This window comes from Podarcis filfolensis (genome assembly GCF_964270895.1).
Source record: "Podarcis filfolensis genome assembly, chromosome: 5".
Classification (NCBI taxonomy): Eukaryota; Metazoa; Chordata; class Lepidosauria; order Squamata; family Lacertidae; genus Podarcis; species Podarcis filfolensis.
In genome coordinates, this window is record NC_139608.1 from 85,673,210 (window position 1) to 85,701,098 (window position 27,889).

Below are 27,889 nucleotides of genomic sequence, written 5' to 3' on the forward strand. Positions count from 1 at the left end.
CATTATTCCAAGATACTTTATTATAGCCTTTTCTCCCCACCCCGGCATGTTCTGAACTGCTACAAACTTTGTACATATAGGAAAAATTTCCTAAGTAGAAAGGACTCTTTCTTGTATGTGTGAAATGCTCACAAGAATAAGGGGTTGTATTCTACTAATGTGGTTCATTAAGTCTACTCTGAGTAATTTAGCTACAATCCAAGGTTATTTAATATTTGTAAATAAGTGATATTGGTTTATATTAATGTATTGAGTATAGCCACGGTAACAAGAAAAAGACACTTCACTACAACTCAGACAGCAGGTGTCTTATTTTATATTGTAAAGTACATGATGTGCGAAATTAAGGCAATTATATGTGCAAAATAAACCATCCATTAGAAGCATACTTGTTTACATTGTCTAGGATAACTTATGCTCTTATATGCATTGATAGTCATTTGCCCAAGCAGCTCATTTTCCATTTTCTTTGTTTCAGCGTGGTCTATTGACCAACAAGGGCCAAGAGCAGACGCCTGTAATCTCCACTTGTGTCACTTTGTATCATTGTGCCCAAAGTCTTCTGATACATCTGGGTGAACATCTGTTTGATTTGTACAAGATCAATCTGTGCCAAAAGAAACAAAGCAGACAACTGAGAGAGGACACAACTTAATTCATGAATCCCATTAAACTCAACAGGCAGGTCTAGTGCCACTGAAATTCCAGATGGATTGTGCCCCATTCACCCACACTGGGCATTAAAACTTCAGTGCCAGTTTGATGATGAGGAAGAATTAATTTGACACCAGAAACAGAGTCTGCAACATGTTACAAAGCTACTCAAGACATAGGTTTGCCTAGCGATCCAGCCTCTAATACTGCTCTCTATGAACAAGTAAGTAATGCATATATGCTACTCTCTGGTACAGTGGATGATGTGTAATGCAACCTTCATTTCCACATTGGGGGAGAAGTTCATGTTATTTGTATGCCACCTTTCCTGAAGGCATGGTTTTCACTATGGAAAGATAGCATACAAATAATAACTAGGGCTGGGCAGTGTTACTGTATTTTTCGCTCTATAGGACACACCAGATGATAAGACGCACCTAGTTTGGGGGGGGGGGGAAACAAGAAAAAAAATATTTTGAATCCCAGAAGCCAGAACAGCAAGAGGGATCTGGTTTCTGGGATACCGTGTGGCTGTTCTGGCTTCTGGGATAACTGCACCCATCCTCTTCAGGACAGCGGGATGAAGGCTCCCCCTGCCCGAAGAGGCTGTGCGCAGCTAAGGCAGAAGCCAGGGCAGGCGCATCGCTGAAGGGGCACTGCGCAGAGAGGGAGAACTGCGCAGTGCCCCTTCAAGCAAAGCTGGAGAAGGAACAGAAGGAGACCTCCTCCGGCTTCCAGGCAGGTGCGTGGCTGAAGCCTTTGGGGCGCAGCGGGAACTCCCGCTGCGCTCCAAAGGCTTCGGGCGGCTATCCCTGAAGCCAGGAGAGTCTTGCTCTCCCGGCTTCAGCAAAAGGAACCCAAAGCCTTCGGAGCGCAGTGCGAGTTCCCGCTGCGCTCCAAAGTCTTTGGGCGGCTATCCCTGAAGCCTGGAGAGCGAGAGGGGTCAGTGAGCACCGACCCCTCTCGCTCTCCAGGCTTCAGCGAAAGCAACGCGAAGCCTCCCGAGGGAGCGCTCCCTCTGCACTTCGCAGGCTTCGTGTTGCTATCACTGAAGTCAAGGAGCCTGCATTCACTCCATAGGACGCACACACATTTCCCCTTAATTTTTGGAGGGGGAAAAGTGCGTCCTATAGAGCGAAAAATACAGTACATTTTCAACATTGTGGTGTCTCTCACCAGCAAGGGGTGAAACCAACCTCAGCTCTCACTGTGGAAGCTGAGGTGCTTTCACCCCAACGCCTGGTGGATGGGAAGGCTCCTACCCCGCAACTGAGCAAGCCCTGGTGTGCCAGCAGCAGGGACCTCTTTTTGGAGGCGCTCTCTGCTGGTGTGGTACCTCTCTCCCCTGGGAGGAAGAGGCAGCAAACTTACCCCCCCCCCCCCAAGATGGACCAGGCATCAGTGTGTTGACTGCCCTTGCCTATGCAGGCAAGCCGCCACTTTCCTTGTGGGGTGGTAACAGACAGCCCACCCTCCCAGACAAAGGCAGCCACGTGCACAGAGCCTGGTCCTCAAGCCATGGGGTGTAAAACCGCTGTATCCACGCAGCCTCTGCACCCCCTGGCTGAGCCCATCCAACCCCCTAAGCGGCAGCAGTTGAGGCTTGCCTCAGCAGGTGAAGTCTAACAGAGCCAGGAGATGTGGGGGTTCCTTTAAACGTCTCTGTTGAGGGGTGCACACCTCAATGGAGAAGTGTGACAGAGCCTGCACTTCCCCAGCCACAATCCTGCCCACGTGCAAGCAGGAGTGGGGCTGGGAAGCACTTTAACAGAGCCCCCCCCACCCTACCGCTGGCTTGTGCAGTGTCAGGGGATCTGCAAAACTGCTTGGCAAGGGCAGCGGCGTGCTCAGCCAAGCCGTTTAAAGAAGCACAGGGAGGAACAAGCTGTATTGTGCCTCGCCAATGCAGCTTGTCTCTCCCTCTGCCGGTATGAGGGCACAGTGGGATGGTGGCTTCACTCAGGAGGTGTCAGTTTCACCCATAATATACCACTGAGTGAAGCTGTCATCACGGGCTGCCCCTCCTAGCAGTCCTGGGCAAGATAGTGATGTATTGCCAGGCCTAATAACATGACAAAAGCAATCACACACAATAAATAAATACCGTATTTTTTGCTCTATAGGACGCACCGGAAGAACAGGGGGGAAAAAATTCGCCCCTTCAGCGAAGCAGCAGGAGAAACAGAGCCCCTTCCATTTCTCCTCCTGCTTCGCTGAAGGGGCGCTGGGCAGAGAGGGAAAACTGTGCAGCGCCTCTCCAGCGAAGCGAAGCCTGGAGAGCAAGAGTGATCGGTGTGCACCGACCCCTCTCGCTCTCCAGGCTTCAGGCGGCTATCCGCAAGCCTTCGAAGTGCGGCAGGAACTCCTGCTGCGCTCCGAAGGCTTGCAAATAGCTGCCTGAAGCCCCCGGAGCGCAGCGGGAGTTCCCTGCACTCCAGGGGCTTTAGGCGACTTCAGCGAAAGCAACATGAAGCCTCTGGAGCGCGGGGGGAGTCTCCCTCTGGGCTTTGGAGGCTTTGCGTTGCTATCGCTGAAGCCAAGGAGCCTGCATTTGCTCCATAATACACACACACATTTCCCCTTCATTTTTGGAGGGGGAAAAGTGCGTCCTATAGAGTGAAAAATACGGTACATGAAACAATACACTTCTTTCATTCTTAAAGTGCATGGCTCCAACCTGTCTTGGCAACTGCAGCTACCCCACCTCATGTTCATAGCCAGTCTTTCTACCTGGAAAGCCTCTAAAGCAATGACTCAATAATGAAGACTGAGGTTGGGGCAACTATCACTGCCAGGAACAATGTGGCACTGAGTCTGCTACCTAAAAGAAGAGTGCTTTCTATCATCTAGATCTGTGCCAGCTCAGGTAACTGGCATCACCGCTAATGGCCTTGAATCTATACAATGTGCCACTTGGGTTGTACAAGTTTAATAAAGAAAGCTGCTTATAATACCAAAAAAGTTTCAACTATCAATTTGTCAAAAGTGTTTACAGCTTCTGTTACCTTTCCATTGTGCCTGAACTTCATACAGTAAAAACTGTGATGCATTTGCGTTTTAATAAAGGAGCCATTTGACCTCTTTGGAAGTATGGCCAGATGGTGTATATAATGAACACAAACAAGATTAAATAACTGGCCTTTAATTACCTATTAGGTAAAATTTACACATAATAAATTCTTACCTCGCTGCGAGTGACTATAATTCGAACCAAGGTAGAGTCATCTGTGCCGGCTCCTTTCATGGAATGATAAAGCCTCTCTGCAAAAAAGGCTGGGCGGTTCAGAGCACATTGCACTGCAATAAAAGAGTATTAAGATCAACTCGGAGTTGACACTGACAGCTCAAAGCCACATGATTCTAACAGCATCAACCTGCCAGAATCTTTAATCCAAACTGCATTTTTTGTCATTGCATTCCCCCCCCCCAAGTATATTATAACATAAAGATAATACAAAGACCAACAGTTCAAAAGCATAAAATTATCCAACCCAATCGTAATTAAAAGTAACCATCATGTCCTTAGAGTTAAATGTTGTTAGATCAGCCCTAACTGGTTCTAGGGAGGAAATGGGTAGTGCATGTAGCCCAGTTCCTAGTGGAGGGAAAGGATTACTGCACCACCAGCAATCTGAAGCAGTGGTACCTTAGTTCTTGAACAAATTGGCTCCTGAACGCCACTAACCCGGAAGTAAATGTTTCAGTTTGCGAATGTCTTTTGGAAGCCAAAATATTCGAAACAGCTTCTGCAGCCAATCGGAAGCTGCGTCTTGGTTTTTGAATGGTTTCGGGAGTCGAACGGACTCCCGAAACAGATTAAGTTTGACAACCAAGATACCACTGTACATTATATGTGCAAATTAAGCAACTGACATCAGTCCTCTTATTTTGCATAAATTATTTTACAGGTCTGGGAAGGGCACTGAAGCCCCAGCTTATGGTCATTTATGAGCGAAGTTTCCAGCATCTAATAGTTGTAGGTGCTTGGTAAATAAATTGCCCATAAAAATGACCTCATTGAACAATGAAAGGCAGGAAAAGTCCCTTACCGATAGCCTTCAAACCACGTTCTACATTTCCTGAAAACTCCCGGCCAATGCTGCTTAATAAATCTCGGTTAGCAACCTGCAAAAATATAAGTAGGAAATGTTAATTTTTTAGCCAAAGAACTGATGAAAGCCAAATCTAGTCTTGTCTAGTCCACACAAATGCCCTCCCTTTCTTGTCTACCTGAGAGTAGGCTTCAATTGTGGCTTTCAGCTGGGGAAAGCTTCTAGTTGCCAGGACCATATTGAAGGCAGACTCATCAGTCCCCAGCTTCCCTTCACCAGCTTGGAAAAGGCGCTGAGCATCTTGTTGAGCCTTTTGGTAATCTACAGTTTGATTCTCATCCCGATTGCCCTGTAAGAGAGAAAAATATTGATTACTACTATTATATACAGTAAGCCCACAACTTATGCAGGGGTTACATTCCAGGGATCACAGCAGAAATTGTGCATAGTCAGAACTCACTGGGTTCAATGGTAGGATTGCCAAGCCTTTTTCCCTGGATGCCCACCCTCTTTTAATTCACTTTTTTGCCAAGCACACAGGTTAAATGCATGTCAGTTGCAGGTTTACTGTACTAGCCTTGCTTGCAAGTTGCCTTCAACTATTTAAAAAGGAAGTAAAAGCATGGTGATTCCCTTTTCTTTCATTTAGACATAGCAAATCAAATGATTAAACATCTGGCCTCCATTTATGCTTTACAGTATCCTTGTCTGAACACAGCTATGGCTCCACAAATATGCAAAACGAAATGAGCAAACCTAAGATCAACTTTTCAGTCATCTCATAATTTAAACCATCTAGAGGACAAGGCAAGATTGCCCCCCCCCCCAGTTTAATTTATATTTAAAGCCACTGGTAACTGTGACCAGAGAGAAATTAGAAATTAATACTTGCACATTACAATGGTAAGTAAATTAAGCAGAGCCACAGTATAAGATAAATATTTCTAACATGATCAAACTACTTATCTTTCTATCAGTTAACAACAGACTAGTCCAGTATTTTTGTTTTAATCAACAATGACAATTACTTAGGGGAGAAATTTAAACTGAGCTGGATAGACAGACTAGTTTCAAACTTTCTTGGCACTGTAAGATTGTGAACATTGAAATGAACCAATTTTGTTTCCATAAAGAGGATGGGGGAACCTGCAGCTCTCTAAATGTTGCTGGACTAAACCTCCCATCATCAGTGGCCCATGCGGACTAGAGCTGGAGTCCATCATCATCTGGAGAACCAAAGGATCTGTCGCCCCCACCAGAGAGCAAGAAGATATGAAAGAATGGCAGCACATTAATAAAAGTGCCTATTGGGGGGGGGATTCAATACAGTGTGCAAAAAGAGGAGGCCTGGCCCATGATCTGTGCCTGTATCAACACATTAACAGGTTGAACTAGTTAGGAGAGATGTATTCCAAATCAAGAGTTTTGGTTTGGGCAAGATGGAACAGGTCTATTTAACACAGTACTTTGGTTCCATCTAAGAGAAAAAAAAATGTCCAAGACATCCCGTTTTTGGGTGCCATGCTCACACGTGAGAACACAGCCTGATACACAACATTGCGGTGCCCCAAAACGGACGTTTTTGGGCACCATGTTTGTGTGTGGGCCAAATGACTCGTGCAGGAGCGCAGCCCAGAAGACACACATCCTGGTTTTTGTGCTGGGACATATTGAAGGGTATGGTGGCACCATTCACATAACAAAAACTACCACATTTTCAAAAGTAGGTCTGTGACTTGGATTTTGAAAAATGGGGGTCCACAGTACTAAGCTAATTGGGAGCTACTCATCTATTGTGTCTGTTTTATTCAGTAATATTATTCATCAGTAATAGGTCTCCTTCAGAGCTGGATGTCACATTGATTGGGTCCTAGAGGGTCATGTTAAGTCAAAACCATTTACTTCAAGAGATAGGTATCTGAAATCTCCATCTGATAGAAAAAGCCTAGTCCTATCATCAAATCCTATTTCATACAAGGAATGGTACCTAAACCCAGGATACATTTCAAAAGGGGTGGAAAACTTACAGATGGAACTGTACTTGGTGCAAACTAGATACTTATATGGTGGCCTTGGTATCGAGAACAAGGTAAACATAAATGCGACAGAAGGTGGTTGTTCATCCTACCTGGCACATAGATACAAGTAATCGTTCAAAGTGTCCCGACGTATCAGACCGAATATCATGCTCGATATCTCTTCCAAATTCATTGTTGTAACATCTGACAATTTCTCGAATCTCCTGGTTTGTCCTTGTGCACAGAATCTCAATCAGGACATTCTCCTGTGTGCCTGCACCCTGCAGGCAGAGAAACAAAGCACTACAGACATTACCTCAATGCAGGCTGCTCGGAAAGCTGACCAGAACATCTAATTGTTTTATTACATTAGAAAGAAGATTGATCACTTTTTTGTACTGTAGGAACATCTGAGCCATATTGCTTCATTCAACTAGATCATGTTGCAAGCCATTGTGCATCTTTCAGCTCATGCAAAAAAACCTACCCAGCAAACTTGCTTCATTTAGCCACCAGCTACCGATAGTTCCCAAGGTTTGTTACAGAAGAAAAGTATTATAATCTAAGAGCATAATCCAGTGATGGTCTCACTGGAAATGAACAGGATGCAGGCACAAGCACGGGCGAACATGACTTAGCTCTACTAATTTTAATGGGTCTATGGGTCTAGTAAAACTCAGATGGCTACAACCAGGGAACTGTGTCTATAGGGCATTTGTCACTTGTATTTCTAACACATACATATTTCTATATCTGGGTATATATAGAAGTCATGCAGCCAGAAATGTAAGGAGCTTGAGCAAAGAAAGCAAGGACACCAATCAATCCTTCAGTTTTTCAGAACATAGAAGGCCTTCTCCATTTCTTAAAATAACTAAGGGATGTGTGGGGAGGTTCATGTTAGGAATTGGTACCATGTACATATAAATTACACTTGGGCACTGCTATGCTCTTTGCACAGGTTTCATTCATTGTCAGTGGAGAAATATTTTCAACTAGACTGTAGCTTAAATTCACAGAATGAGCATCCCTGCCTCCCTCCTGAAGTACTCTCCCACAGTTGTCTTACAGGTATTTCTGCATTCAGATCAATCAGTCACCCAGCCCTGCTACTGGTGACAAGCCAGCGCTGCATATCTGACTTGTTGGCTGAGGATGACAGAGGCGTTGTCACTCTTCTTCTGTATGCCTGACATAAAAAGTTTCTCTCACCAGCCTCGCCACCCCAGCTCTTGCCACTCCCAACCTGCCTTTCTGGAAAATTGAAGGGGGCTGAGGAGAAAACCAGGAGTGGATTCCAATGGATCTGGGGTGGGGGTGCAGGGCAGGGTGTTAATTTGATGGTTTATTTGTTTCTGCCAAGCACAAGGTGTTCCTGGATTGCACGTGTGCCTCATTCCCCAACACTAACAGGGGGGGGGGTGAAATAAAGAACTGGGAGAGGGGAGAACAATCATCTCTGACTCTGACTGAAAGCCAAGCGAATAAGAAAACAAGAAGTGGGGTTCTGTGAGTAGCACAAAAGAATATGCAAAACAGAGGACCATGGTTAATTTTGCAAGGCATTGGGGACTATTTTCATGAGAGATTTGCTGTAATTTTGAGAGAGTGGGAGCAGATTACATTTGTCTGTGAATATTCTGGAAATGTACACTGCATCTATTCCTTAATTTTAAAAACTCTTAACACAATTTTCACCTTTATTACTGAAAATAAGTTTTGAAATGACGTTGAGCTAGTTGAGCATTTGCAGTCCTTTACAGTTAATGTGATCACTGTACATGAAAATAAATGCCAGTGAAAATCATACCTTCATGGCATGCCGCAAACTCCAAGCATCATAGTAGGTACTTGGCATGAACAATGCAAGGATCAGCTCTTCCATATTTCCACTTAGCTCCGACTTCAGGTCTTTAATTAAATCCTGTCCAATTACAAAGTGGTATCAGAAAGACATACATTCATAAAATATGCATGCGCACACAGACTGAAAATGTACAGTTCAGCTGCTGGCAAATCAATGTTTACTGAAGTCTAGTGAGACATATTTTCAAGACAGAAAATGAAGGCAGTAATCATGATAAATCAATTTAAAACTTCTTTTAAACTAGGGGATCATAACACAGGCAGCCATTTTAGAAGAAATTACTATTTTATTTTATACAGCAGAATGCAGAAGAGTTGGTGTGTTGTAGACATGTGCCTTGTATGTCAATACTAGTGCCTCAACAAGGCCCATACTGACTTTTTATGTCAAAGAGCTATTTGGAATCTTCTATGATAGGAGAGAGCATCTGTCTGAAATAGGTTACATCACTCAGCACATACTGAACATGAAGCTACTGTCAACACTTCACTGTTACACATTATACTAGTAAAGCACAGCCAGAGGCTATGTCCACTCCTAGCTTTCTTGAAAACCACTACAGGGGGAGGGTCCAGTATTTGACAAAATAAAGAAATGAAGTTAAATTACAGACCTCACTCTGCTCACGACAGTTAAGCACATAAGCTGTCCATATGCTGTACCAGCTGCTGATTTGCTTTTCATTATTATGACTAAAACAAAATCACCAGCAATCATACCTTGCCATACATGGTCTTGAAAGCAGCCTTAATTTGCTGTCTCTGACTATTGGAGCGGTTGGACACAACATCAATGATTGCCTGTTCATCCGTTCCTAGGGAGCAAGAAGGCAACTCAGTGTAGTCTCATATCAAGCCATTTCATCCCTTTTATTGTACACCCCAAGGTGTACATCGGGCAAAAACACTGCTTTAGTACAGAGACTTTGCAAACTGCTCACATTCATAGATTTCTTGTACAAAATGAAACTAGCACTTCACTGCAGAGTTTGAATGCAGCAAGATAGGCTTGCTTAAAACAGGTATTTAGCAATGCACAATGTAGGGAAAAGATTTCAAACCCGGGGACATCTGACAAAAGCTCTGGGGTAGAATCCAACTTGGTGCAAATGGACTTCTCTTATACAATGGAAATTCACCCTCCTCTCCTCCCACCTGCAGCCACCAAATCAGGCACCACCAAAATCTGCCCTGGACAGTGTTGGATACACTTTAAACAAGGGAGTTCCCTGCCAAGGACAGTCTTGAGGAGCATCTAGTGCCCTGCATATTGTGCAATACTCTCTCACGGTTAACGATTCTTCATGCCCCGCTCTACAGACCCATCTATCCCAAGTCTTGCTGCTCTTTTTCACTGTTGCCCGTATTTCTATTTTTAAAAATCCAAAATGGAGACCAAGCCATGGAAAGAGGAAGCCATGTTGGAAAAAATATTCCATATAAACAATTCAGGTTGTAGAGTGAAAGGCTGATTTGCACCCCAAGTTATGTTAAAGACTATGGTTAAAATATATACAAGTGTTGGAAGGATTTAGTGAGAGACGTGCAGGATTAAGGTAGAGAAGAGAGTTTGGTTTCTGGGCCTACACAAGTTTAAACACGAACACTGTATGAAACACAAAACCGCTCTTACCAAACCCTTTCATAGCCTTGCGCAGAATTTCTGCATCCCGCCCTGCATCAAAGTTCGGAGCTGGTCGAATTGTGCCTTGCATATGTTGAGTCATGGCTGCAGGCTGAGATTGAGAAATCTGTTTTACCATGTTATTGATCCATGTGAAATGCTTATTCAATCTCAACAATGAAATCTTAGGCATCAGTACTTTAGAGGGAAAGGAGAGACATCCTAAGCAGTCGGGAGGCCAATATATTCCAGATGAACAGAATTGGTTTACTAATATGATGGGGCACCTGTCATCGGCTCAAGCCTTTATAAGTATTTGCAGGAAATTTCCCCAGCAATCAATTTCAGGCTGGAGGACACATCTCCTCCCTTAGCATTCAGAGTTAAAACAGAAACACAGAGAGGGAGAGGTAGGCTTGAGGTGAAGAGAGGGAGAAGGAGAGAACAACTGAAGATGCAGCTGCAGGAAAAGCTCCACAGCATTTGGGGCTTTCAACAGGAACACAGGCACAGGAAGAGAATGTAAGAACCTACTAAGAGCCTACTGGATCAGGCCAATGGCCCATCTAGTCCGGCATCCTGTTCTCATAGTGCCCAAACAGATGCCTGTGGGAAGTTTGCAAGCACAACAGCCTTCTCCCCTCCTGCGGTTTCCAGCAACTGGTATTCAGAAGCATACAGCCTCTGACTGTGGAGGCAGAACACATGCATCATGGCTAATGTTGATATCCTTAATGAATTTGTCTAACCCTCTTTTAAAGCAGCTGACTCAACGATAAGTAGGAGGGTGGCAATCCCTCACTCCCTTGGGAGTCAAAGGAAAGTTTATTGGGTGAGGCAAGAGGCAACAGCACTGCCTGTGTCAACTGTGTACAGGGGCCAGTCTAAGAGAAGGAAGGAGGAGGAATCTGAGCACAAGGAGGTGGTAGAAGAAGCCCCTAGGAGGGTCCTGTGATGAACTGGGATCCTGAATTCTGAGAACAAGGGCTCACTATGTCTACTCCAAAGCAAGAGTGGCCTGAACCTCAAGGGAAACCACCCTGTTGTGAAGTGTAACTTTTGCCAAAATCTATTATGTTCCAAGTTACCACACTGGAATCATCAAGGCTGCAATTCTCAAAACATGGCAGGCCTTTACAAATGGCTAGTGCAGAAGGGTTTTATTAGCATTTAATTTAAAAGCAGATTTTAAAAAACTAATATCAAACTTTCCCCTCTATTTAAATATTACTATTTTGACAATTATTATTATTTGCCCCGAGCTCTTTCTTTTACATGGAAGGCTACAGCTGAAGCTTGCCCAAGCGATCTTCTCCTTGTGTACTCCAATTCATCTACCGTCCTTCCCGATTCATGACAACAACAGTTTATTCAAAATCAGGCAAGCAAAGTCATTATAAGTACCTCTCCAAACCATAATTGGAAACCCATTTCAAATCATGGTTTCCAATTCAGGCCTGGAGGCAAAATATGCAGTAACTATGGTTTGCCACATTTGGATGACAAACTCTGGTTCTCACAAAACAAGGAAGTGAGGTAGGGAATTTGACACACACCAGAAGTACGGCTTGTGTATGCCTGAGCTGAGATTCCACAACCTCCCTTAGAAAGTTTTTCTTACACTTTCATTAAGCATACCTTTTTGTAGTTTAAACTGGTTCTACTTGTCCACCCTTGCAACAACCTAGCCAATACAACACTAAGTTTGCTTAGCTTGATTTCCCTCAAAAGGAAAGCTTGCCCCCTAAGACTGAAGGACTCAGTTATATTTACAGCATTATCTGGCTTCTCAAGCCAGACTCCAAGAGGTGTATTCAAATATGCTGCATACACGTGAGTAGTTTTCTATACTGATCTGCAGAACTGGACCACAACATTTTTTCTTTGTGAAAACAATTTGCATTCCCACCATGATCAAATAAAACCAACAACATTATCCCATTTTATAATACAAATGACATACATACCTGAGGTGGTGTTGGAGTTGGTCCACCTGGATACCCAGCTTAAGAAAAATACAAAATTGAAATAAGATTTTACTGTTGCCATGCTGTGTGCATAAAATATCATGATAGCAAAATGTGAAGTCTGCTGATTCATGCACTGGTTTTCAGCTAATATTTCCTCATGCAGATTAGGGAGAACTTTAGGACTTGCAAAGAAGCTTGCAGGCTTCTCAGTGACATGAGCACCCACCAAATTGTGTCACTTTCAATCACATTTCAGATTTCTGTCTCTTTCCTTGCATCTCCTGCTCCCTTCAGGGAGCTGTGCATGGAACAAATATTTGCTGGATGCAAAGCTGACCATTAAAACACTATCACTTGCAGCCTGGAACTCCCTATCTTTATTTCCAAGGTCCTTTCCGACACAAGTTTAGGAAGTGGGACTACAGTAAGGCCCAGTGCAGATGTGGCATTAACAGCAGCATAACCAAGATGAGGAGGAATGCCACAAATTCACAGGTTTCCTCTCGCTCTTTTGAACCAATTTCCCCCCTCCTTTTCCTGGTTAGTATTTACTCGGGTGTCATGTTATATCTGCATTGCCACTGAACAGATTAACATTAACGATAGGAGCCAACTACGGCAGCATCCATGCAATTCAGGATCATGCAGGACCACTAGTGGACTCACAAGCCAGCTGGGGCTGTGCATAGATGCTGTTTCTGTGAATCACTGTCCTCACATGGGATTATACATGAGGCCGGTGAAAGAGTTGTAGGCATTCGTCTGTCTCGAGAGACCATGAAGTGCGCTTCTGGGGTTGAAGTCAAACTGCTGGAGAATCACAGCACCTGCTGTGGCTGCAGAGACTGGTAGTTCATAGCTGTTGCCTCTCACATTGTTTCTGCTATGTTAGCAACAACGAAGTGACCTCTCTGAGGCAGAGGCCTGGGCGGTGTGTATGGAAGTCCTGGGCTTTCCAGATGACAAGACCCGCCACCCCACCGCCCGGCATCAAGGATGTGGCCCCAAGGAAAACAGAGCAATACATTTGGCACCAGCTTGGCTCCGCGCTCCGGAGGCTCCGCATTGCTTTCATTGGAGCCTGGAGAGCGAGAGGGGTCGGTGCTCACCGACTCCTCTCGCTCTCCAGGCTTCAGGGATAGCCACCTGAAGCCTTTGGAGTGCAGCGGGACCTCGTGCTGCACTCCAAAGGCTTCGGGTTCCTTTCGCTGAAGCCGGGAGAGGAAGACTTCGGAACAGGAACAGGAAGCCTTCGGAGCGCAGCGTGAGTTCCTGCTGCGCTCCAAAAGCTTCAGGTGGTTATCCCTGAAGTCTTTGGAGCACAGCAGGAACTCGCGCTGCCCTCCAAAGGCTTCGCAACCTTGCCACCGCTCCCGGACCTGCCCTGGGGGCTGGGGTTGGGGGAAGCTCGGGCTTCCCCTGCCCCAGCCCCGTGGCTAAAAACGAAGCCAAGACAGCCAGCAGGATCTATCCCACTCACTGTCTTGGCTTCTGCCAAAGCAACGTGCAGCCTCTCCCGGCTGGAGAGGTTGCGCACGGCTAAAGAGGAAGCCAAGACAGCCAGTGGGATGGATCCCCCTCGCTGTCTTGGCTTCTTTGCTCTTTGGGGCTGGGGGGGGGGCATAAGATTTTTTTTCTTGATTCCCCCCCCCACAAAAAAACCTAGGTGCGCCTTATGGTCCGGTGCGCCTTATGGAGCGAAAAATACGGTAACTACTATTTTGTGTTTCAGCAGTGGAATACAGACTTACAGATAGAATCATAGAGTTGGAAGAGACCACAAGGGCCATCGAGTCCAACCCCCTGCCAAGCAGGAAACACCATCAGAGCACTCCTGACATATGGTTGTCAAGCCTCTGCTTAAAGACCTCCAAAGAAGGAGACTCCACCACACTCCTTGGCAGCAAATTCCACTGTCGAACAGCTCTTACTGTCAGGAAGTTCTTCCTAATGTTTAGGTGGAATCTTCTTTCTTGTAGTTTGGATCCATTGCTCCGTGTCCGCTTCTCTGGAGCAGCAGAAAACAACCTTTCTCCCTCCTCTATGTGACATCCTTTTATATATTTGAACATGGCTATCATATCACCCCTTAACCTCCTCTTCTCCAGGCTAAACATGCCCAGCTCCCTTAGCCGTTCCTCATAAGGCATCGTTTCCAGGCCTTTGACCATTTTGGTTGCCCTCCTCTGGACACGTTCCAGTTTGTCAGTGTCCTTCTTGAACTGTGGTGCCCAGAACTGGACACAGTACTCCAGGTGAGGTCTGACCAGAGCAGAATACAGTGGCACTATTACTTCCCTTGATCTAGATGCTATACTCCTATTGATACAAGTTTGCCTCACTAGTCTCATATTTTACAGGGTGCATTCCACCTCTAAACCCATAAACAGAATGATTTATCCTTTCCATATCCAATCACAATAGTTGTTCAATACCTGGTACTTGTGCTGGTCCACCTCCCATATAATTTTGGGTTGGAGGCTGCGGATAGCCATAGCCAGAACCATTTGAAGGTACTCCAAACCCAGCGCCTGGAATAAATACATTTAAAAAAATAAAAAATCTGATACCATGCAAGTGCAACCAAAATCTTTCAATCACATAGTACAAAATATAGTTAATACATCAATTTAAAGAGCTAGAAAATCTCAGTTGATTTAATGTCTGTTTGAAAACCTGTATTACTTGTGCTCACTACTAGAATCCTAATAATTTTTTTCCTTTATATTAGGTAAGGAATTTTCCCAAATGAATCAGGCAGCTCACTGCATGCTGTGGGCAGAGGGGGGGGCAAGTTAAAGAATCATTCAGCAGACGCTGCAGAGTTAAGGCTAGCTGTTTCAAAGGCCAGCCTTATCCACACTTTCCTGAGCACCTTTCTTTCTTTTTGCTCTATAACTTTCACCACGAAAAGCTGGTCTTTAAAGCTGAATCAGAGCAAATGGCAATCCTCAGAAAACCCAAATTGCCATTTGCTCAAATTCAGCTTTAAAGAGTGGATTGTTGCAGGGAAAGCTCCGGGGGGAGTGGGGTGGCACACTCAGACACATGGACTGTGCCTGGAGAGAGCAAAGCAAAGGTATGTCTGGATAAGCCAGCCCTTGTCTGAAGCTTACCTATTCCTTAACATGGCTCTGGTTTTATAGTAGGTTTTTAAAAAGTCATTCATGTGGGGCCAATGGTGGCAAGTATGCAGTAAGCTAACACTATGTGGGATTGGGACTGGTGTGTGGCCTTGAATAGTCACTCTCAGTTACGCAGTGTCCTTCCCTAGCCTGTTCAGTGCCTGACTGGAAGACAAATGGGAGCTGAGCATTTAGGTTTGCCCTTTTCATCTAAGCTTCTCTGACCTTTCTGAAACACAGAGAACATAACCAGCACCTCACTGAGAGCATTGATTCATTTCTTTCTTGCTTAGGGTTTAGTATGAAGTTGTCCCGTTAGTCAAGGACTTCCTCTTCCTCATGCCTACCCTCCGCAAGCCCATTCTGGGGGGTTTCCACAACCTTCCAGAGCAGATCTGGAGAGTGTGGGGATAGATGGGTAGAAAAAGAAGCCCTGCTGCACAGGTTGAGGGTCCTGCATTAACAGGATGGTTTTGCTGGGTACAACCTTGTATTTCTTAAGCCACCAAACAGAGGCATTCAACTACAGCAGAGATAAGCAGCCAACAGCGTTTCAGCACATTACCTCCAGGATAAGTTGGCATTCCACCAGGCTGAGGAGCCCCAGGGTATCCAGCAGGCGCAGGGGGGTACCCACCAGGTGCGGGTGGGTATCCTGTAGCCCCTGGGAAGCCACCAGCTGGTGGAGCAGCAGGATATGCACCACCTCCCATAGGTGGGAAGCCTCCAGGAGCAGCAGGGTAAGTATATTGACCAGCAGGTGGGTAAGTAGACTCTTGCCCTGTAGGCTAAACACAAGCAGTAGATCAAGAGTTAATACAGTTGAGAAAGAAAGACCTAGAGAAAGTCACAGAAAATTGAAAATCTATACTGAGGCTCTCACTTCAGCTCCACCACTTACTGGATTAAAGAAAACAACTCTGCTGTACTTTTAAAAAAAATCACACATGGAACAAATATGCTTGCCTAATACATACAGTGCAAACCTGACCATTAAAACAGTTAATGCAATAAATTTTGGGGGGACAGGGGTGTGGGGGATTCCCTGGCGGGTGTGGGGGATTCCCTGGTCCTGAATGGGGTAACTGTGCCCCTGAAGGACCAGGTGCGCAGCCTGGGAGTCATTTTGGACTCACAGTTGTCCATGGAGGCACAGGTTAATTCTGTGTCCAGGGCAGCTGTCTACCAGCTCCATCTGGTACGCAGGCTAAGACCCTACCTGCCCGTGGACTGTCTCACCAGAGTGGTGCGTGCTCTGGTTATCTCCCGCTTGGACTACTGCGATGCGCTCTATGTGGGGCTACCTTTGAAGGTGACCTGGAAACTGCAATTAATTCAGAATGCGGCAGCTAGACTGGTGACTGGGAGTGGCCGCCGAGACCACATAACACCGGTTCTGAGAGATCTGCATTGGCTCCCAGTACGTTTCCGAGCACAATTCAAAGTGTTGGTGCTGACCTTTAAAGCCCTAAACGGCCTCGGTCCTGTATACCTGAAGGAGTGTCTCCACCCCCATCATTCTTCCCGGACGCTGAGATCCAGCGCCGAGGGCCTTCTGGCGGTTCCCTCATTGTGAGAAGTAAGGTTACAGGGAACCAGGCAGAGGGCCTTCTCGGTAGTGGCGCCTGCCCTGTGGAACGCCCTCCCAGCAGATGTCAAGGCAATAAACAACTATTTTACTTTTAAAAGACAACTGAAGGCAGTCCTCTTTAAGGAAGTTTTTAATGTCTAATGCTGTATTGTTTTTAATATTAAGTTGGAAGCCGCCCAGAGTGGCTGGGGAAACCCAGCCAGATGGGTGGGGTATAAATAATAAATTATTATTATTATTATTATTATTATTATTATTATTATTATTATTAATGTAAAATAAAATGTAAATGTAAAATTCAAAATGCATTTGCCAGGACCAGAGACAGTATAATAAAGTTCCAATCTTGGAGTCCTCTTATGTACTCAAAGCATACATTTCAGAATAACTTCTGCAATATGTATGCATGCATGTAACTAAGACAAGTTTTCATCAAGAAGATGGAACAGTATCTATTCTACAGAAAGCAATATCAGTAGTGACATCCTCTCAACTGCAGTTGTTAAATCCACTTCTTGAAGAGGTTTGAAAGTGGGGCGTATTTGATTTATATGGTCTATTTAGTTCCATTTATGGTCTATAAGTAAGCCAATATCTCCCTTGTTAATTTGTAGTGTCCTCAATAGATGTTTATAAAACTATTTGTTCCACATTTGGTGCATTTATGCCAACTGTTGCTAGTTTTGCTCTGTGCATGGTTTCATTTAAGGAAGATAGACCAGTGATTTGCTTAGGACTATAGTTACTGGATCTCTGTTTCTAAAGTTTCTCAGTATACTGCAACTCCCTTAGATCTTTTATCCTGTTTTGGAGTGAGTTCTTAAACTTACAGTTTCCCACTTAAGATTTCATGGAAAGCATGGTTAAGAAACCAAAGCTAGACAATGTAGTGATGATCAGTAATTTAGATGGTTTTTGAAAGGGATTATAAATTCACGGACGATGAGCATTCCATGTTGGTATTCTGCTATCTTTGGAAGATGCACCTGTTTACGCAGTCATTTTTCAAAACACACCATAAAACAATTGCATTAAAACAACACAGTAGTTAAAACAGGAGACACAGGTCGATAGGTCAAGGGAATGACTGCGTAAACAGGTGCATCTTCCAAAGATAGTAGAATACCAACATGGAATGCTCATCGTCCATGAAGTGGGAAACCTCTTCAAGAAGTGGATTAAAATATATATATATATATATAAAATAAAATAAAAGTGGATTAAACAACTGCAATTGAGAGGATGTCACTACTACATACCATCAAGTGCCAGATATGGAGAATACCTCTGCCTCTTCCACCTGAACAGCTTCTGACAACATTTGATGTCAGAAGCTAGACTGAAGATCTCTAGGCTCAGAGGAGAGAAAGACAGAAAACTCCCTGCTTATCACCCGGGCTACAAGCGTCTTGCAAAGAAAGAAACAGATACCCAGCTCTGCAAGGTTGCCAGAAGTTGGGCTCCCCTGTGAGTGTTTCTCCCTTCCTCTCTGAGCTTGCCAGAGGGGCAGAGAAAGCTCCATCGCATGCACCCAGTTTCCAAGCACTTTGCAAAATGGTGAAATTATCCTGTCCTGCAAAGCTGTTGGAGTCTACCACTGAAGCAGAAAAAATACAGATCTATACAGAAACTGCCTCCGAGGTTGTGGCTGAGTAAACACTGGCCCTTATTCACCCTACCCACAACACTGGACTTCGGACTAAAGTAACAGAAGCAAGGTCAACCATAATGCCTACTGTTATCAATACAGAGAGAAACTTCATTGATCAGAAATGCCAAAGGAGCAATGAAACAGACAATTAATTATTATGGACAACAGGGATCTTTCCCAGAGGGATTCAAATTTCTCTTTGAAAGGAGAAAGTCTACACCACGATCAAGCATAAGCAGACTGTGGGCAAAGACCCCCCCCCCCCCCGCAGCTCATGCTGGAAAGAGGGGATTGCACATTCCAGTTCACATCACAGATAATTTATACCCTAAGATGGTTCGAATATTCCTCCTACAATTCCTATTGGTTAAGAAACTGCAGTTTACAGGCTTCCCGATCCGCCTACATCATGTTTGCTCCTAAACATGTACCCCCAACAATAGCATATATCCCATGTCCATTCAAATTAGCAGTTTTTACAATAGGGGTGTGTTTTATAATATTCATGCAGCATTTAAGCCTGCGTACTAGCATGTGGCGCTGTGGGTTAAACCACAGAGCCTAGGGCTTGCCAAACAGAAGGTCGGCGGTTCAAATCCCCGCAACGGGGTGAGCTCCCGTTGCTCAGTCCCTGCTCCTGCCAACCTAGCAGTTCGAAAGAACGCAGTTCAAGTAGATAAATAGGTACCACTCTAGCGGGAAGGTAAACAGTGTTTCCGTACACTGCTCTAGTTCGCCAGAAGTGGCTTAGTCATGCTAGCCACATGACCCAGAAGCTGTACACCAGCTCCCTTGGCCAGTAAAGCGAGATGAGCACCACAACCCCAGAGTCATCCGCGACTGGGCCTAATGGTCAGGGGTCCCTTTACCTTTTTTTTTTTTACTAGTTCTTAAACTATCATCTGCTATTTCTCCTTGTTATATCGGGTCACCTCTAAACTATAAATCTATCCCTCTTTCAAGGCTAACAATCTAACACATTCTTTACTTTAACATCAGCCAGGAAACGAGCCTCTTAGGGAGTCAAGCTTCTGAGTCCAACATTTGCTTTGTCTCAGCAACTCAGGATGTAAGACATTTACAACTCAGGTAGTAAAACATGCTAATAAACAGTTTTGCAAAGGGACCCTCCTTGGGGCTCCTTTGAACCTCTTTGTTCACAGAATCGGTCTTAAGGCAGGCATGCTCATCTTCACCATACCATCCCTAAGAATAAAAGTCATTTTCATTCATTTATTCCACACCCTCCTATTCCAAAAATATAGTATCAACATCAAGACAAAGGGAAGTGAGGGCAATAAGCACATCATACAGTAGAGACTGTTTAGTCTCAGGGCAGATTAAGACCTACAAACATTTACAATATACGGTTCTGGGACTGATTAATATTTTATTGCCCTGAAGGAGTGTGGTGGGGCATCTCCCTTCTCCCTCCTTCTGCTTGGATGCAGAAGTACAAACAATTTTGCCACACACGCACACAAACAAATCTAGTAATACACTACGCTACCTGAATAAAAAAGTAAAAACCCTTTACACAATACCAACCATATCACTCATGGGAAAGATAAAAACAAACAGTTAAAATAGTGAATTACAGTACAAATAAAATGTAGACATGGAACAAACAAACAGAAAGCAGCCAAAAGGGGGGCGGGGGAAACCACAATGAATAAAAAAGGGAGGAGGGAGAGAATGAGAAAAACACTGGTAAAAATAATACACATTATAGTAGACAAAACTAAAGATTATAAATAAAAAGCAACATTATAACAAACAAACAAAAATGCCAAAACCAAACATGAACAAAAGACCAAACAAGAATTTAAAGCATAAACACTGAAACAAGAAAAAAATTATGAACAGAAGTAAAATATACTATTATGAAGAAGTGGACGAACACAAGAGCAAAACAATGTGTGTCCATTGAGTAAACATGAAACAGGAGAAAAATAGAGAAGTAAAAGTGCCATTGAGAGCATTTGCTGGAGAAGCACAAACTGTGCTTTTATGTGGTGAAACCTCAGAGCACTTCGGAGGACAGAAGATGCCATTATGCATGACAGAAGCAGATTGATGTGTGTGAGTCAATATCCTTCAGCACAACAATTCAAAACACTCTTAACATTTTCTTTTCCTCTGCAACTTCAAAACCCAATACCAACACAATGCAATAATGCTCGCAACAATAAAATAATTTCTAGACCAGTTGCACCTTACAAATTACATCTGTGTCAATAACAGGGAAAAAAATTCAATTTAATTTTTATTAAGCAATAATATGCGCTTGTTATTATATATAGTCGCAACACAAGCCTCAGTGTTCTTACTGTAGTCCTGGTCTTGGATGAGAAGCACTCGCAATATCTCTGGGAGCTGTCTGAAACCCAAATAAAATTGATCCAGAAAGCTACCCGGGGACTGCTTCAACCACTGGTGGCTAACCTGCAACTCTCCAGGTGTTGCTGAGCTCCAACTCACATTGTCCCTGACTACTGGCCATTTCTAACAACATCTGGAGGGCCACAGATTGGCCATACCTGGCTTAAAGGCACCATCTGATTGAAGCTTTATGCCTACTAAATACATAGCAAAACAATGCAAATCATCACTGTCTATTGCTGTGCTAAAGTGTGAAAAAGAGAGAGAACTGAAATATAGTAAATACTTACAGGATAGCCAGGGAAAGCAGGGTAACCTGAAGGGGGATATCCTGGGTACGACATTCTGTAAGACAAAAGAAAAGCACTTGAGAGCTTTTACTTAAGAGTTAAGTGATTTCCTCATGTGAGCACTTCACCACCAGCAGGATATAACAATCTGTTCACTGGCTGGTGCTGCTCGCTGTAGGGTTCTGGTTCACCAGCATTTTGATTGTGGGGGAATATGCCAGCAAAGCAGACCTTTGGCAGGTCTACTTGACAGTTAGGTGATTCCACCCACCTATCAGCCACCATGATGTTGAGCAAGTGACAGGTGGTAGCCCCTCCCACATGTCAAAGCGGACCAACAAGGGCTGGAAGGAGATAACGATCTAGTCCATGGGCCAAAAAGGTTTCCCACTCCTGTTTTAATGCATGTGCCATCCATATTATGGCCTTGGTAGTCTTTCATCAGAATACAGAAGGGCAGGTTTCTTTTTTTCCTTGCTGAGCAGCTGGGTAGAATATGCACCTTGCCTCCATATAAAAGGGAGAAAGACTTAAAAGCTTAGAAATCAGAGGTGGTGAATTGAAGTCAAGCCTCCACAAGCTCCACAGTGCCTATAGCCCTCTCAGGCATTTTCTGTTTTTCCAGAGAACTGAAGTCACATAATATGATCTTACTAAAGGCCAGCCAGCTATGTTTCCATCTCACAATGAGTCACTAATCCATGTTTCAGTGTATCCTCCTGAAGTAAAAAATGAGGACCACACCCTCCACAAAGGCAGTTACGTAACGCCAAGCAGGAAACAGAGCATTCATCTGACTGTGGAAAACTATGTGTGTGTTTTAGGAGAAACAGTCTAAAGTTTAAAAGCTTTCGAGATAATTTAAAAGGATCTGCCTTTTTATATTAAGGCTATCTGGGTAGCATTCAGTTACAAGAGACTCTCTTCTGCCAAGCTTCATAGCAATGAAAATTAAATTAAGACATTCCTCCTAATTCAGAATCTTGGAAGAGAAGCAGTGATGAGGCATGGCTGTGCACTTTATCGCTGGATCAGTAAATCAAGTCTCCACAAATCTACTCCCCAAGGAGTAGAATCTCCACTCCTTTTAACATGGGAATGGGGAGGAGAGGTTTAATGTCACAAATAGCTCCAAGTGTTTCTCAATGCAAAGCTTTGAGCCCCAGCCTGTTTGTCACTTGGCCAGATATGAAGCCGTCTTCCTACTAGGCAATTCTCATCACCCTGCAGTCTGGAGGTGGTCACGGTGCAATTGTGCAATACACTTCCTCTTGCACATACAGGGGACTTGGAAGTGAGGGGTCAGAGGTGTCCATAAATTATGACCTGCTAGTGAGCCAAGTCAAAATCTGTAGATTCCTGTACCAGACTACAGTCAAACCTGTTTCTGAAAACATCTCCTTCTTCCATGGCTACAACCTTTCACATTTGCCGATGCAAATTTAACTTTGTTACATTGCCCATTTAACTGGGTCAAATCTGAGATACAGAGGGTATGTGAGACTATGCCATCTATTTCATTTCGCTTTGCCATATGCTTCAATGAATGTAACAGTTGGCAATGAAGTTGCTAGTCCCTTGCTTTGACTGTGATCCTCTTCCATTTCCTCTTATTTATATGGGGCCTGTTCACTACTTCAGCCCCAAGTATCGCTACAGACCTCTTCTATTCCACACACAGAAATCTTATTCATTAACTGTTTATTCATTAACAGGTTCACTCAGCACTTTCTTCCCCTTCCATACTATTTCCTAGCAAGCCATGAAAGAGTAAAACAAAATCCAAAGTTGACTGTTAGAACTGTGATGACCTTCAGCAATGTTTGAGAAATCCTTTTAAAGAGAACTTTACAAGGGAGCAGACACGCAGAGATATGGCTATACATATCCACAGTCCAGGACTAGGTAACCTTGCATTTACAGTTTCTGCTAGACTGATTTTCAAAGGAAAAACATTTACCTCTTTTTCCAAACCTTGTCTTCTCTATGAATGATAGCAAAGCACATTTCTGGTCAGAGATTGTTTTGGGAAGCTTTAGGGCATTTTTGCTATGCTATCGTTCTTGCATTAATTTCCAAAGCCTTTTCAAAATGGGTAATGGTATAAATAAAACTGACTAATCAGGGAAAAAGCATGAAGGAACACAAGAACAAGGAAACTTGGTTAAAGAGTTTGAGAAGGATGAGACACCAAAGCAGCAGTTATCAAGTAGTTAAACTGCAGGAATGGGAGATGGAACGAAACCCAAACATGAGATAAAGGTACCCACTACTTCAAATTAAGCTACAAATATAGAGGGAAGGTTTTTACAATTTTTAAAAGTGCAATAAATGCATCCTTGTTACTAAATTGTTTTTTGGAATCCAGATATCCTATACTGAAGGTAATGTTTTAGTGACGGGAGACACCAATATTTTTTTAAAGCATTCAAACCATCATATTTTTTTGTTGCTGGGAAAGTTACATTCTTCCCACACACCAGTGAATCCAGTGCTCTTGCATAAGCATCACAGGCATCTACTAGATAGCACTGCAATACAACTGGAGAAGAAAAAAATAGATAAGATTTCACAACACAACTGGAGAAGAAAAAAATAGTAAGATTTCACAACAGAAATGGACAGAGCCACAGGGAATAAGAGGACCAAAGCATTATGTGGGAGATCGACTATGGGAAATAAATACTGACAAAATCTCTCTCTCTTTTTTTGTAAAAACCTCAATGGAGCAAATATTAGGTTACAATATCCAAACACTATGTTTATTAACTTACTCTAAAGACAAGAGAGTAATGCTGCCAAAGGCATTAGCGGCATATATGATAACAGCAGCTAGAACTATACCCAATCCTGAGGACAATGAGAAATGAGTCTGAGAAGATAAAGCACTATGTGCTAATGGCAAAACTGATAAGCTAAATGAGGGTGGAGAAAAGAGAGGAAAGACACACCTTCATTAAAAAGGGAAGCCTGTTTGCTGAATGCTGCAACAGAAATCAGCTGTATTTAAATACAAATACAGTTATATTTTATTATCCTAATGAAGTGTTTGTTTTTAAAAAAAAATAAAATAAAAAATAAAGCAACCATAAGAGGAACTGAATGAAAGGAGTAGCACTGAGAGAGCAGGTGGTGACGGCGCTTTAACCCTTTTCGTCCCCACCCTGTTTCTTCACACCCATTAAGCACAATCTGCTATTAGCCCTTTCTGGGTGAAGACAGATAAGATGCAGGCAATTGTCCCATTCCACAACAGGGCTAACACCAGCAGAGGGAAATGCCTTGCCCTAGCTTCTCTACTCCAAGGCGGTTTGGGGCCCCTTAAAAAACCCCTAAATACATATAACTATATGCAATAGTCGGCCCAGTAATAACACAGATCTTAACAGGAAAATCGAATGAAGGTAACAAAAAGGAATGTAGAAAGACAAGAGTTGAAGGAAGGAAGACCGGAGGAGATGTGCAAGGGGGCATACATGAATACTCTAGGAATCTGGGGGGCCCTTTATGGATTGCCTGCACTGAAGAACAAATAAATATATCATATATGACTCATCTGCAGATTGTCACATGTAATGGCCCTACATGAATGTATTTCAGCATGTATGCTTCTGTTCACAAACATTTATAGTGTTATTTGTCATATCTGATTATATACTCACTGGTTTCTAGCCTACACTAATTCCTATATGACAGTGTCTAAGAAACCCATATATATAGTGTGTAAAATTGCTTTCAAGATTATATGACTGATTTATTTTATTTCGTCGTTGTTTTTTAATGAGACTACTAAACAGCAGCCACTTTTTTTTCTTGTAGTTGCGTTTGTTTTCAGCTTGGGCTGTTTTGAATTAACAGAAAATAATGATGTACTATGGAGCTGTACTACGTGTGCCCAGAGAGATTGTTCTCAAAAACAGTCTCCTAAAAGGCAAGTCAAAATTTGTAACAGCCTGCTTAGGAGTTCAAACACAAGCTATTAACATCAATATGGAAGGTTCACTTTGGGAGAGAACATAAAATCACTTTACGTATGATAATCATTTTAATCCCACCCCTGGTCTACCCTTTCAATTAATGTTTTTGAATGAAATAGTAGCTAGAAATCTACAGGGGTAATTGCTGACTCGTGTATGATCAGGGGTGATCATTAAGAGTGCACACAGAAACATAGGAAACTTGTTCGTTTGCAGGGGTAATCTGTTAGGGTTAGTTTTTCAGGGTAGTTTTAATATGAGGTAAGTGCTAAAGAATCATGTAATGGTCATTATCTGGTTATTTAAATTTCAGTTTTATGGACTTAAAATCTTACCCATCTTTGAGATGGGGCAGTTTATATGAATAAATGAATTGCAAGTACAGGACCACATAGCATTGTTTGATTAAGGAGAAAGTGCAATCTCATTCTGCCTGAAGTCCCAATTTCAGGCTTACTTCATAATCTCCACCCCATATATAAATAAATGCCACACCTTTTAACTACTCAGCCTGCTTGTTTGCAAAGAAACTCAACAGCAGTTAACAGATCTTTAATATTAACTCAAAGTTCTGCAGGGAGAACCTGTTGAATGAAGGCCACTGTGAGCACACAAGGCAGGATGGCAAATCCAGGGTTACAGCTACCTTGTATGACTCATGCGTTTGCCCACTGTCACGCTTTCCGTTTTGGACATACTGTACAACTAAAAGCAAATGTGTCAAGAATCATTGCATCGCAAAAGGCACACAGTCACAGAATCACAGAATTGTAAAGCTGGAAAGGGCCCTCAAGGGTCTTCTAAATCCAAGCCCCTGCAATGCTTCACTTCAGCTTAATCCAGAAAAACTCCAGTACTTTCACAGTGTGTTAAACAAGAGGAGGCAGCTACTAGTCACTGTTAACATTGAAAGCGCATCGGCAAACAAATTTCCTCCAAAGAGCATGCATGCAGTTCAGTAACCACTTAAAAAAACAAAAAGCAAAAGCACCTATTTATTTATTGAATTTATATACCGCCCTGTACCCGGAGGTCAAACCTAGACAGCATCTTAAAAAGCAGAGACATCACCTTGCCAACAAAGGTCCGTATAATTAAAGCTATGGTTTTCCCATAAAGGCGGCTGATCGCCGAAGAATTGATGCTTTTGAATTATGGTGCTGGAGGAGACTCTTGAGAGTCCCATGGACTGCAAGAAGATCAAACCTCTCCATTCTTAAGGAAATCCGCCCTGAGTGCTCACTGGAAGGACAGATCCTGAAGCTGAGGCTCCAATACTTTGGCCACCTCATGAGAAGAGAGGACTCCCTGGAAAAGACCCTGATGTTGGGAAAGATGGAGGGCACAAGGAGAAGGGGACGACAGAGGATGAGATGGTTGGACAGTGTTCTCGAAGCTACCAGCATGAGTTTGACCAAAGTGCGGGAGGCAGTGGAAGACAGGAGTGCTTGGTGTGCTCTGGTCCATGGGGTCACGAAGAGTTGGACAGGACTGAACGACTAAACAACAACACCTGGAGGTCTCAGGGCGGTTCACAGTATATATATACAGAATATATATATATATATATATATGTATGTATGTATGTATGTATATGTATATATATATGTGTGTGTGTGTGTGTGTGTGTGTATCTTGCCACAACCATCATAAAAAAAAGACTCAAATGGGGATACAGGGCCAGCCTAGCAGCAGAGGCAAACCAACCCCACGAAGGGGCAATTCCTGGGGCTTCCTCTGCCGCTTTAGGCGAGGCAGCACCTCTGCCCGTACTTTCTTGAGCAAGCAGCCGGTTTTATAGAATGCTAGCAGCTGAAGAAATCACGCGCTGATCTCCGCGGCTGCCGCCTGGGGCGCAAGGCTGAGGGGAAGGAAATGTGGAAAAAATAATGCGCATTTATCCCTTAACGTTACCCTTAGCATAGCGCGAAGAAGGGAAGAGCCAAGCTCGCCCAACGCACCAAAGCAACGCGAAACTCTCAGCATCGGTCGCCTGATTTCCTAGGGAAGCTTCTCATTCCTAACCTTGCCCTGAGTTGAAAAGAGTCGTGGTTGCCCTTAATCCGAATTTGATCCACCACCGAGGGAGGAGAGAGAGAGTAAAAAAAAGGCAATGTCCGCAGCATTAAGAGTTTGCAGTTCAACTCCCGAGCCCCTGGACTTTGGCAGGATTTCAAAGCGGGTGGAAAACTTGGCACGCTCAGAAGCGGGGAGAAAAACCGTTGTTCAAAAAAAAGGGGGGGTGAGGGCTGAGGAGACGTCCACGTCGTCAAGGAGGAAAACATACACAAACACAAACACGGGTTTGGTTTAAAACACACACACAACACGGGAGACGTCGCTAGAACTTAATACCCCTATTACTACTATTACTACTGCTACTATTACTACAGTATTTTGCCCCCCGCGGGTTCCCGCCTTCCCGCTCTCACCTGAGGCGCGGCCGACAATCCCCGCAAACGCAGCTCAGCGAAGCAAAATGGAGACGTCGCCCGGGCGAGGTGAGGCCGGCGGAACCCGGCCCGCCCCTTCCCTGGGGCCGGGATTGACTTTCGCCCCGCCCGCCTTGAGGAAGCGAAGACCCGCCGCGCTGCCCCAGCGGCTGTGAGGAGAAGCGGCGTTGTTGTTCAGGGCGGCTCTTCTGGCGGGGAGGACCCCGCCGTCACGTTCGCACGTTCAGGGCGGCTCC

The 27,889-nt window shown here is 43.9% G+C and overlaps 1 protein-coding gene across 1 annotated transcript; it reads right to left on the minus strand.

The window, feature by feature from the left end:
• ANXA7 (annexin A7) lies at positions 1-27,889 on the minus strand. Its single transcript, XM_083615846.1, has 13 exons — positions 27,633-27,889; positions 21,224-21,278; positions 15,875-16,097; positions 14,620-14,715; positions 12,182-12,219; positions 10,224-10,326; positions 9,311-9,405; positions 8,535-8,648; positions 6,835-7,005; positions 4,885-5,055; positions 4,704-4,779; positions 3,839-3,951; positions 1-607 (listed from the first exon to the last, which is right to left on the minus strand). The coding sequence occupies exons 2-13, from the start codon at positions 21,275-21,277 to the stop codon at positions 485-487; spliced, it is 1,377 nt and encodes a 458-aa protein (XP_083471972.1). The 5' UTR covers position 21,278; positions 27,633-27,889; the 3' UTR covers positions 1-484.

Excerpts from the sequence above, each read along its gene's own strand:
- ANXA7 (XM_083615846.1), bottom strand. The coding sequence starts at position 21,277 with ATGTCGTACCCAGGATATCCCCCTTCAGGTTACCCTGCTTTCCCTGGC. Across the intron at positions 14,716-15,874 it reads AATGCCAACTTATCCTGGAG|GCGCTGGGTTTGGAGTACCT; the intron begins GTAATGTGCTGA and ends TATTTATTCCAG. Across the intron at positions 608-3,838 it reads TTATAGTCACTCGCAGCGAG|ATTGATCTTGTACAAATCAA; the intron begins GTAAGAATTTAT and ends CTTTTGGCACAG.